The sequence below is a fragment of the Fukomys damarensis genome, unplaced genomic scaffold, assembly GCF_012274545.1.
Source record: "Fukomys damarensis isolate Sample0158 unplaced genomic scaffold, DMR_v1.0_HiC HiC_scaffold_8, whole genome shotgun sequence".
NCBI lineage: Eukaryota > Metazoa > Chordata > Mammalia > Rodentia > Bathyergidae > Fukomys > Fukomys damarensis.
In genome coordinates, this window is record NW_022900920.1 from 31890303 (window position 1) to 31903003 (window position 12701).

The following is a 12701-nucleotide window of genomic DNA, read 5'->3' on the forward strand; positions in this document are numbered from 1 at the left end:
CCGGCCAGGGGAGAGGAGCAGGTCCAGGAGCCGGGCCGGGCCGCCCGGGAAGAGACAGGCCCCGCCTGGCGATCTTTCCCGCCGGCTGCCAGGAACGTGCCCTTCTGCACTGCTGAGTTCTTTATCTGCAGGGCGCTCTCAGAGGGCTGGTTGTAGATGATGACCGAGTTTCCTTTCTTACTTAATCCGTGTCGGTAGAGACGAATTAGCCGTTTAGTCCCTAGTGTTTTTTTCAAAACCTGTTGCGAGCCCGTTTTGCAAGTGACCGCACCAGGGCCAAGGGTCTTAATTCCAGTCGAAGATCCACAAATTTAAAAGAATAAGGAGTTAAAACTGGAGAGTGGGATTAATTTGGGGCAAGCTTTTTCCCAGTCAGCTGCAGAGTCTACCCAAATTTAAAACATTTGAACGCCGACATCCAATTCCAGATTTTATGTGTGTGCAGTTAGGTGGTGGGAGTAAAATGAAATTGAGTCATTTTAGAGTTAGTCAAGGAAAAATTGATCTGAAAGCATTTAGAGCAGGTTGGTTGGTTTACAAACTGCAGAGAGCCAGTTACAGTTACTTCGACACCCTGCCTCTTGGTCCCTTCCTTTTTGACTTAAAAATGTTGAACCACCTCTGTTGGTTCGTAAAGCAAGAAAAAGCTTAATCTCCAGGAGGAAAAAAATACATTACCTTTGGTCAGATAGCCAATCAGTAAATTTTTTTAAGAGTAGGAAACGAGCCGGGCATGGTGGCACATGACTGTAATCCCAGCACTCGGGAAGCTGAGGCAGGAGGATTGCTGTGAGTTCGAGACCAGCCTGGGCTACATAGTGTCTCAAAAAAAACAAGAAAGTAGGAAACGAGGGGAAGATAGTTTCTGAGAGAGACGGAAGGGGCCCCCAGATTGGGCTGCCCCCATCAGTAAAATTTGATCTGCAAAATTTTTCAGTTGATTTTTACATTGTTACATTGTTAAAGAAGTATAATTATTTGATCCGAGATTGCCAGTCACATTTCACACTTACTACATTCGCAGTTTTTTTTAACCTCAGGCTAAACAGATTTTTACAAGTGTTTTTTTTTTTATTAATCGTTTATACATGAGCTGTCCATTTAAAGGTTAAGTTTATCTCTACAAATGAATAAAAACATAAATATTTACACAGAAAAGTAGCTAGAATTGAAATGAAAAAGGCATGTCAAACCATCAAAGAATGAGATTTGTCATTACAGAAGAGAGCCTAAGAGTTGGCTAACTTTCCCCAGTTTTAGCAATTAAGTGGATCCTGTAATTTCATGATTGCCTCATTTATAATTACAGGGTATAACAAATTAACCACTGCTCGTGTCTCCAGGTACAAACTGTCAGTATATACAACAAATGAACATTGTATATACAACGTCATTGTTTACAGCTGTTACGTTCAATGATAAAACTTCTTTTTTCTTTTTTTTTCCCTGAACAATACAGAATTAGGACAAATTATTTTGGATTCTTTATCTGGTTTCCCACCTACCACCCCCCCATCTCCCAAAGTGTGAGCTATTCTTAGAGCTCGAAGTGGAACACTGAATTTGAACAGTCAGTAGTGTAAGTGTATCATGTCTGGTGTCCCACGAACCCCCATGGTTAACTGTACAAATGAAGGGAATGTCAGGCTTTTTTTTGTTTTAAAAATACATCAGGGCTGGGGATTTAGCTCAGTGGTTCTGCTGCCTGCCTCACAAGTAAAAGGGCCTGAGTTTGATCCCCAGCACCAAAATAAATAAATAAAATAAAAGTACTTCAGATACAGCTCCTGTCTAACAAGCTCAAGGTCCTGAGTTCAATTCCTGGCACCAAACAAAAAACAAAAAACTTAAGCTATGATTAGTACATTTTTTTTTCTAAATTTGAGATCCTAAAAAAAAAATTTCTCTGAACATTTAGGGCTTGCTCTTTTGTTCTTTCCCAGTTGCACCAGTTCCTTGATGAAATACTAATTTTGGCACATAACTAACTAATCACTATTATTTAATATATAACTTAATTGAGTATTTTGGAGCTGGCAGTAGCTACTAAGCATGTTCAGCATCTGAAGATTGTTCCCCAACAGTATATGTTTTCTAGGTAGAAAATGGTAGTGGAAAATGTAATTTAAAAAAAATACTAAAGAAAGAAGAGCTAGGGGGATGGCTTAGTGATAGGATTATATCCTTGGCATGTGGGGAACCCAGGGTTTGATCCCCAGAAGTGCAAAAACATTTAAGAAAATACAGCTACTGCTGGGAGTGGTCATACACATGTAGTCCCAGCACTCAATAGGCTGAGGCAGGAGGACCACTGAGTCACGCGAGCCTGAACCACATAAAGATCATATCAAAAAATCAGTAAAGGGCTGGGGATTTAGCTCAGCGGTTCTGCGGCCTGCCTTGCAAGTACAAAGACTGGAGTTCAATCCGCAGTACCAAAAAAAAAAAAAAAAAAATCAATAAAAATGGGCCAGGGATTTAGCTCAGTGATTCTGGCACCTGCCTTACAAGCGCAAGGACCTGAATTTGATCCCTAGTACCCAAAAAATAAAAATTAAAAAGAAGAAAGAAGGCAGCACAGTTGCTGTTTTGAGTGGCTACTATGTATCATTCTGAGCAGATACTTCAGGAAATACTGTATTTAGTAGAAAGATGGTGAAAGAGGAGACAGAGTTTGGCTGAGGTTTGAAGGGAGTAAAATGCTTAAAGAGGCAAAAAGAGGCTGGATGTGGTGGTGCCTGCACCTGGGGGCTCACTGTGAGTTGAAGGCCAGCCTGGGCTGCACATTCAGTGGGTTCAAGGTCAGGCTGGACCTTGCCTCAGAAAAATAAAGAAGCAAGAAGAAAACAAAATTAGTTTCATTTCAACTAGTTAATGGAGTATCTGTTTCTGACAGTCAGCCAATAGTATAATTTTACAATCTTAGACGCTGCCCCAGGCCGCAGCACAGCTCTCCCCTCCTCCAGCCAGGTCCTTCCCGGGACAAGGTAGACATCGTGTGAAGTCAGCTTGCCGGGCTTTTGCCTGGAGTGGGGTTGGAGCTCATTTCGAGGCAGATAAAATGTCTGTAGTGAACGGCACATCTTTTCAGGACTTGCTCATAGAAGTTTGTTTAAATGTGGCCAAGGCAGCCCCCTTTTGTCCACCAGTGTGCATGTAACGTGTGCACACACATGCTGCTCGCATGGGAGTGGAAGTCCTGTGTGGAGCTCATGTCTTTCTCGCTCCCTGTTGTGCTTGGGACACAGTACAAGTGTCGGTGATAATGAGTGGACCAAAAATACAGTTTAAAAATTAATTTCATTGTATTTATGCTGTCATACTTGGCCACACCATAAAAGTAAACTTCTAGTGGTTGTCTCCCTTCATTTGACACTTAAATAAAGCACGGCGTGTGCAGTACACATAGAAGTGTGGGACAGGCTCCACCTGGCCTCTTTCATCAGCTTTCCTAAACCAACAGAACCCTGGCCTCTAAAAGTACCCTCTCTCCGACTCAGCACACTCTCATAATCCTGTGATCCCTACCCTGAGGGCTGGGTTAGTCGGATGCTGTGTTGCCTTCGGACTTGTCTTCCCTGAACCATGCTGGAGATGCCACTTGTCATTTTGCTGGGAGAGAATATTAGCTGACTTTTCATTTTCTGTGTAATTTCACTTAAAGGTGAAGTATCTGACATTACTGTTTTCTAGTAAGGAAGATTATTCACTAGAAATGTAGAAGTACTATATTCACTACTATGCCATTAGGTTAATAAAGTTTTAGTTGGAATGATTTCTTTCTCATCTGTGCTTTGCTTCTCTCTCTCTCTCTTTTTTTTTTTTTTGGTACCAGAGATTGAACTCAGGTCATTGTGCTTGTGAGGCAGGCGGTGGAACCTCTGAGCTAAATCCTCAGCCCCCCTCTTTTTCTTTTAAGATGAATAGAAATTGTTTTTCTTATAATTATTCAATTTAAAATACAATGAGTGTATAAAAACTCTCAGCTTACAGGTAACAGAATTTTTACTTAGTGATCTTTTCTTTTTTGTACTGGGAATTGAACTCAGGGCCTTCACACTAAGCTACATTCCCCACCCCTATTTTGAATTTTTATTTTGAGACAAGTTCTCACTAAATTGCTGAATTGTTCAGACTGAGATAGAATTTGGAAATGCTCCTGCCTTTGCCTTCCAGAGTACCAGGGGTACCAGATGTACCACCACATCTGGCTCTAACTTAGTGATTGTTTTGAGAGTGTCTTGATAGGTAGTCCAGGCTGGCCTCAAACTCATGGTGATCCTCCTGCCTCAGCCTCCTAAGTGCTGGGACTACAGGAGTGTACCACCACTCCAGGCTCCTATAAAATATTTTCAAGTTTAAAATTAATTAACAGATCTTCCTTCATCACTACACTAGTAGTAATGGTACTAGTAATACCTGTACGTCATTTAATATATTAAATTTATAGAGTCCACCTGTTTTAGATTTATTACCAGTAAGGAGACCCTTTTCATGTCCAACCAGGAATTTAGCATGAGTACTACCATGTGTTTTGTGTGGTCTTAGCCTGTTTATTTCACTAGGCTGAGGGTATCAGAATAGGTGATTGCGGCCAGGTGTGGTGGCGCACGCCCGTAATCCCAGCACTCAAGAGGCTGAGGCAGGAGGATCACTGTGAGTTCGAGACAAGCCTGGGCTACATAGTAAGTTCTAGGTGAGTCTCAACTACATAGTAAGACTCTGTCTCAAAACAAAACAAAACAAACAAACAAAAAGAATATGTGATTGCAATACAGGTAATAGAAATCTGGGAGACTTCTTATAAATATAATTTTAGGAGGGAATGGATGTCAAAGTATTCAAGGCCAGATGTAACAACAAAAGCAAAAATATGTTTTCCCTGGCTGGAGATATAGCTCAGTGGCATAGCACCTGCCTGGCAAGGGCAAGATCCTGAGTTTGATCCCTGGTGCCAAATAAATAAATATGTTTTCCCTTCAAAAAAAGAAATGTGAAAATGAGAACCAAGACCTGTCATGTAAGGGTACAAGATCCCAGTCATGAATGTAACTGTATTATATACCTAGAATGTACCAATAAACTCAATAAAAAAAAAAGAAATGTGTGCAGTATTAGCATATGCCTATACTCCCATTTATACTTGGCTTTGGATGGCAAGTCAGCAGCCAGCCTGTCTCAAAATAAGAGTGAGGAAGGGCTGGGGCTGCAACTCAGTGGTAGAGCATTTGCCCTGCTTGATACCCAGTATCACATTAAAAAAAAAAAAAAAAAAAAAAGCCGGGCATGGTAGCGTATGCCTGTAATCCCAGCACTCAGGAGGCTGAGGCAGGAGGATCACTGTGAATTCCAGACCCTGTGCAAACAAAACAAAACAAAACAAAAAAGCCATGCCCTATCTCCTTTGTTTCAAATCTGTTGGGTCTCTCTCTCTCTCTCTCTCTCTCTCTTTTTTTTTATTGTACCGGGGATCAAACTCAGGACCTTGCACTTGTGAGGAAAGCAGGCGGTGGCACCACTGAGCTAAATCCCCAGCCCTGGGTCTCGCTCTCCTAAATCTTTAGCCATAAAATTTGTCTTTCTGTCTTGGGCTAAACCTTGTGTTTTATTGCTGGGAAACCCTGAGACCTAGAGAGGCTAACGTGGCCCTTCCCTGGTCAGTGCAGGCATCGCCCCCAGCAGAGTAGATAGGACTCTGAGGCGTGCAGAGATGGAGGCGCCGGCACCCCTGATGCATGTTGTGGTTCAAAGGCCCGACTGTGAGGATTATTTCACAGAAGTATTATTTGATCATGTGAACAGACTGCTCTGAATTATGGCCTGGTGTAATGCAGAAAAGAAATGCAACCGTTTTATGTAGTTCTAAGACGAAAGAGATTTCTGTTCTGGCTGGTATATTACATTATAATGTATGCCTTTTAAATTCTGGGATGCTTGATTCTTGTAGCCACACCTGAAGATCACACCCAGATTGTGAGCTGCAGGACAGAACAAAACTATCGCATAAAATTTTGGGGCTGGGGATTTGACTCAGTGGTAGAACACTTGCTTAGCATGCATGAGGCCCTGGGACTTAACGTCCTTTTGTTTTTGTTTTTGAGACAGGGTCTCACGCAGTTCAGGCTGTTCTTAAACTCACTGTGTAACCTGGGGTGGCCTTCAAACCCAGGCTAGCATCAAACTAATGGTGATCCTCCTGCCTCAGCCTTCTGAGGATAGGGATTACCATGCCCTTTTTATTATCTAGTGTTTATGTAATAAGTGCCAGGGTGGAGTACAAGAGCAATAATCCTTACCCATAAGAATCTTTACCATAGTAAAAAAAGCAGAATACAAGAATCAGTTACCTACTCTGATGTGAGTACTCTAGTCCAAGTAGATGTGTTTTATTTTTTTGTTTTGGTTTGGTTTTTGGTTTTTTTGAGACATACTCTCACTATGTAGTTGAGACTGATCTGGAACTCACTGTGTAGCCCAGGCTGGTCTTGAACACAGTGATCCTCCTGCCTCAGCCTCCTGAGTGCTGGAATATGGCGCACACATTTTTTTTTTTTTTTTTTTTTTTTTTGGTACTGGGGATTGAACTCTGGTCCTTTCACCTTCAAGGCAGGTAGTGGAACCACTGAGCTAAATCTCCAGCCCTAGTCCAAGTAGATGTGAAGGGCTTTAGAGTACAGATAGAGGCAGAAGTTCACCCTGCAGGAGATTTAGAGATTTCTAAACTAGATTAATAGGAGGAGCAAGAACAAGCCATGCTAGTATTTATTTTCATTAGTGTATATTTGCAGTGCATAACGTTTACATTGCTTGTGTGGAGTTGGCACATGTATGTAATACATCTCAGTTCCTTTTTATCCCCTTCCCCTCCCTTCCCTCCATCTCTTGATCCCTTTCCCATTTGATCTGTCTCCCTACTTCCTGTTTGCCTTTTATTTTGCTCTTTATTTATATTTTGTGTTTCCCATATGAGAGAACCATGTGATATTTAAGCTCAGGTGTCTGATGTATTTCACTTAATGTTATGGTCTCAAGGTGCTCTGTTGTCCTAAAAAGACTCAAGTTTATCCTTTAAAGCCATGTTCTTGTTGGGGGGAGATTTTTTCGCTTTTTTTGTTTTTGAAACAGGGTCTTCCTATGCAGCCCAGGCTGGCCTTGAACTTGCAGCAACCCTTCTATCAGCCTCCCCAGTGCTGGGATTACAGGTGTGCGCCACTGCACCCAGATTGTGTTTTGTTTTGAGACAGAGTCTCCATATGCAGCTCAGGCTGGCCTGGAACTATGGGGATCCTTTTGCCTCAGCCTCCTGAGTGCTAGGACTAAGGCCTTATTATTATAACTTCCTGAATTTACTACAGTAAATTACTGCTAAAACCGGAAGGAGGAATTGGAATGCATGGCATTACAGCTGGAAAGCAATAGGAAACTCTCCATAACCTAGAACTTTTTGAAGAAGTCATTCTGACGTGCAGAATAACAAAGCCAATGTACCTAAAAGTGCTCTGTCTCCTTACAACCGAAGGGCTTACTCTCCATTTTGCGCAAGTTGAAAAGTGCGCCGGACCAGGAGGTGAGAATCCTTCTCCTTGGTTTGGATAATGCTGGCAAGACCACTCTGCTGAAGCAGCTCGCCTCTGAAGACATCAGCCATATCACACCTACACAGGTGAGCGCCACCCCAGGCCAGCTTCACATCCCGCAGCCGCCGGAATGGCAGGTCCACTCCAGGTACTGTGTCTGTGAACAGACTGCAGTCTCAAAATAGCAGCGGTCCAGTGCATGAGCAGAGCCCATCAGGAGGACATTTTTAGAGTAGCCAGTTCATAGAGGCAGAAAGAGGTTGCTGGTGCTGGATGGGGCCCATGGAGCGTTATGTCATGGTGGTGCCGCCTCAGATTTGCAGGATGAAAGCAATTCTGTAATGGAGGCGCACAGTACAAATATAGTCAGTGCACTAATGCCATAACTGCACTTTCAGGCAGTTAAAATGGTACGTTTTATGTCCTATATTACCTACCACAGTTAAATATAAAAATGGTGGGTAGCCGGGCATGGTGGCACATGCCTGTGATCCCAGCACTTGGGAGGCTGAGGCAGGAGGATCGTTGCAATTTGGTGGGGCTACATAGTGAGTTCAAGACTGGCGCTAACTGCATGCCTCAAAAATCCAAAATAAGTAAATGGGGAGGTATCACGGCTTTTTTTTTTTTTCCTCATTACTAGGGATTAAACTCAGAGCCTCATATGTTAGGCAAGCATTCTTCTACTACTGAGCTACACCCCCAGAACTATATATTCAGTTTTAAAATAGCCTTATGAAGGATATAGCTCAGTGGTAGAGTGCTTGACCTAACATGCTCACGCCTCTGGGTTTTATCCCAAAACAATCCTTATCTTCTCTGATTATGAAGTTACAGACAAAGTATAAAAGAAAAAAAAACTAAAATATTTCCTGGGAATAACAACTTAATATTTTAGTGTGTATTTCTCAGACTTAATATATACAGATATGTATCATTTTAAAGTTAAAAACAACTACCTATTTTTTAAAATCAAGCCTCGTCCACTTTTTCTTTCCTAAGGCCAACAAGCAAAATGCAGAGGATAAGGTAAGAGGTACCACAGAATGGGTCTTGATTGAAGTGCCTTTAATAGGCTTTTTTTCAACAGTACTAGGGATTGAAGTCAGAAACTTGAACGTGCCAGGCAAATACTCTACCACTAAGCTATGTCCCCGGTCCTCCTTTGAACTTTACTTTGAAGCTGAGCATGATAGTCCATGTCTATAAGCCCAGCACACTGGGTAGCTGAGACAGGAAGACTAGAAGTTCAAGCCTAACCTATATAATTTAGCAATTTAGTGAAATCTTGTCTAAAAATTTAAAAACTGGGCTGAGGATTTAGCTCAGTGATTCTGCCGCCTGCCTTGCAAGCTCAAAGACCCAAGTTCATCCCCAGTACCCCCCACCAAAATTAAATAAATAAATAACAATTTACAAACAGAATAGGGCTGGGGATGTAGCTCAGGGCAGAGATCCTGGGTTCAATCCCCAGTAGTGCAAAAAAAATGTGTGTGTGTGTGTGTGTGTGTGTGTGTAATGGCAGGGTTTTACTAAATTGTCCAGGCTGGCCTCAAACTTATGATCCACTTGTCTCTGCCTCCTGAGCAGCTAGGATTGTGGGCTATATTTTTCCATCCCGGCTTTTTGAGAATGTCTTGCTATGTAGCCCAGGTTGGCCTTGAACTTGCAGTGATCCTCCTGCCTCAGCCTGCCAAGTGGTAGGATTACAGGTGTGCACCACCATGCCCAGTTTTCTATTTATTTTTGAAGAACAGACTTTTGTATTTTGTTTTTGTTTAAAGAAAAAGTAATGTTCATTATAGTAAATTTAGAAAGAGTAAATAAAGTTGAGAAGCTAGAAATCACTAATAATACCCAGACAGAACCACTGTTAACATTTAGAAATGTATCCATTCAGGCTGCTTTTGTTTTATTATTGTTTTTTGTGGGTTTTTTTGTTTTTTTTATTTTATTTATTTATTTATTTATTTTTTGGTACTGGGGATTGAACCCAGGACCTTCACACTGAGCTGCATCCCTAGCTTTTTGGGGGGCAGGGAATAGGGTCTTACTAAATAGCTAAATTACCCAAGCTGGCATCATCCTCCTGCTTGCAGTGATCTTCCTGCCTCAGCCTCCCAGAATGCTGAGATTATAGGCATATACCACACTGCACACTGCCTCAGGTGTTTCGTTTGTTTGTTTGTTTTGTTTTTTGTACCAGGGATTGAACTCTAACTCCTTGGGCTTGTTAGGGAGGCGGTTAACTCTCTGGCCCATGCCTCAGGTTTTTTTGGGTTTTTGTATTCTTGCATGTATGTGTGGAATGGGTAATTTAATTTTTTAAAAATAGCTCATACAGAATATATGTCATCTTTTTCACTTAATGATGAGTCATGAGCATCTTTCGGTGGTGCTGTATACATCTAACACATCTCTAAATGTTTATTCCCACTCATTACAGTATTTCCTTACAACAGTTTGCTAGCTCTGCTTGGTCTAATGACTTACAGAAATTTAAGGCAGTTAATATATATGGTCACATTCCAGGATACTGTTACCTGTTCCTTGCTTCATTCCAGAAAAGATTTGACATTACTGGGTTCAGTACTTAATACTGTTGAGTGACAGAAGTCATTTTCTCAGCACATCACAGTGGAGGTGCTTTTCATAAGCTGAAGCCGCTTCCCTTTCGAGTTCCTAAACTTCCCGTCTGCTGGGTCTTTACTGTGTAGAGGAGGGTGGTGAGCACCGTTCCGATTTTCCTCTGGTGCCTGTCCCTCGGGGGAGTTGGGTGGCTGTGTGTCTGCAGCACTGCACCATGCCTTGTCCCCCCACATGGTAGCAGTGTGCGCAAGGTGCCAGGTGTGCCAAGAAGCGTCTCTGGTGCGGGGGGACTGGAGATTGGACCCAGGGCCTTCACACGGAGCTGCATCCCCAGCTCTGCTTTTCTTACTCTTAAACAGGGTCTCCCTAAGTTGCCCAAGCTGGGCTTGTATTTGTAATTGTCCTTCCTCTTTCTCCTAGAGGAAATGTCTTTCCTGTGATAGCAAACTGTCCATGGGATTTTTAAATCTTTCTTTCCCTTTATCTTTCTTGCAATAAGGTTTTGGGTTTTGTTGTTTTGTTTTGCTTTTTAACTCTTGCTCATGAAGTACCTTCTCTCTGAGCCCCAAAGGTCTTGTTAATTTTTTTCTCTCCAGACTAAGTCCCAGCTGGCCATCCTCATTTGCTCATCACCCTCAGAGTTCTGCCTTGAGTTACTGTCCTGAAAAAGTTCACCAGGGACACCTGCTGAAACTCAGTCTCAGGCAACCACTTGTTTGCTGTTGGATTCCATCACTGTCTGTGATGAGGGCTGCCCCTCAGAGCTTAGACCTGCTCACACCCCAGACCAGCCCAGCCCCCACTATGGCCTCCTCTTTTTCTGATTAATCCATATCAGGAAATTTATTTTGAGCTACACTTGTGAAGAATCTAATCTTCTAGATTTGTCACTAGTGTCTATTTTTATTTATTATTTGTATTTTTATTTATTTATTTTTGGGGAGGGTTTGTTTACATAGTTGTTTATTTTTGAATAGTGTTTGAGACTGTACATCCTTCACAAATTTAATTTTACATAATCTGATACTCTTTTAAACTTTGAACTGCTAGACTTTTATTTCCCTAGAACATAAAGGCTGGTATAAATTATTTTCCAGAAGTGGGGTACTGTTTCTGGCTTCCTTTTTTTGCGGGGGAAGATGTTTTGAGACAGGGTCTCCATGTGTAGTTCAGGCTGGCCTCCGACTCACCATGCAGCCCAGGCTGACCTCAAACTTGGGGTGCTTCTCCTGGCTCAGCCTCCTGAGTGCAGGGCTTATAGGTATGCACCGCCCTATCTGGCTCTGGTCTCTTCAGATTTAACATTTGAACTCAGGTGTGGTGGTGCACACCCATAATCTCAGCACTTGGAAGGCTGAGGTAGGAAGATCACTGCTGCAAATTTGAGGCCAGCCTTGACTACATGTCTCAAAAAAATAAAATAAAATTAGCATTTCAGAATATATGCTAAAGCCATAAAGCAACTATTAAATAACAGAAATTAAGTTACAGTCAACAAAAATAAATAAACTTAGCTTTGTTCTCTTTTGTTGTCTTCAGATTTAGCTTTTGTTAGTTCCAGGTAATGTCCTGTTAAATTTACCATTCTGTGGATGTATGGGGGGTGTGATATGTGTTGATCACAAGTTTTCTCACATATCAGTCACAGGTACTGTACACATTTGTATTTAACATATATTATATATAGATAGAGTGTTTTTTTTTTTCCTTTGTTTTTGGTACTGGGGATCGAACTCAGGTCTTTGTGCTTGTGAGGCAGGTGGTGGAACCACTGAGCTAAATCCACAGCCCTAGAGTGTTTTTTCTTGTGGTGCAGAGGATCAGGGCCTCAGGCATGCTAGGCAAGTGCTCTACACCTGAGCTACATCTCTGACCCTTGTATATTTTTTCTGTTATAGAAAAACATGTTAACTTGACATTACCAACACTGACTACAGCCTGGATGAACGAAGCTCACATAAACGTGTTTTCTTCCCTGTCACAGTTGCTGTTTTCAGTATCTGCAACGTCACGTCTGTGGCTAAGTGGCAGAGAGCTTGCCTAGTGTGCACAAGGCCCTGGGTTCCTTCGACAACACCACAAAAAAAGTGTTAGGGCTGGCAAACAGTGCTTCAGAGTTAACGGGACATAGCTGTTGGGGCTGGGATGTAGCTCAGTGGTAGAGTGTGTGCTTAGCGTCTACAAGACCTTGGGTTTAATCCCCAACACACACACACACACTCACTCACACACACACACACACACACACACACACACACACCCCTATTCAGTTTGTCAGAAAAAAATAAATGAAAACTTGGTATTTTTGCCTTTGTCTGTTTCAGGGTTTTAACATCAAAAGTGTACAATCACAGGGTTTCAAACTGAATGTATGGGATATTGGTGGACAGAGGAAAATCAGACCATACTGGAGGAATTATTTTGAAAATACTGATATTCTTGTAAGTATGCTTTCTGATGTGCTAATTCGTGGTCCTTTTTTTTTTTTTTTTTTTTTTTTTTTTTTTTTGGCGTCTTTGACGCGGTCTTTTCTTT

General features: G+C 41.9%; 1 protein-coding gene across 1 annotated transcript in view; it reads left to right on the forward strand.

Annotated features, from left to right (window-relative positions):
- Positions 1 to 12701, forward strand: part of Arl3 (ADP ribosylation factor like GTPase 3) — a 35080-nt gene that overhangs the window by 3904 nt on the left and 18475 nt on the right. Inside the window, exons 3-4 of the mRNA XM_033761247.1 lie at positions 7520 to 7663; positions 12491 to 12607. Coding sequence (XP_033617138.1) covers positions 7520 to 7663; positions 12491 to 12607 — 261 coding nt within the window. The remainder of the gene's footprint in view (positions 1 to 7519; positions 7664 to 12490; positions 12608 to 12701) is intronic.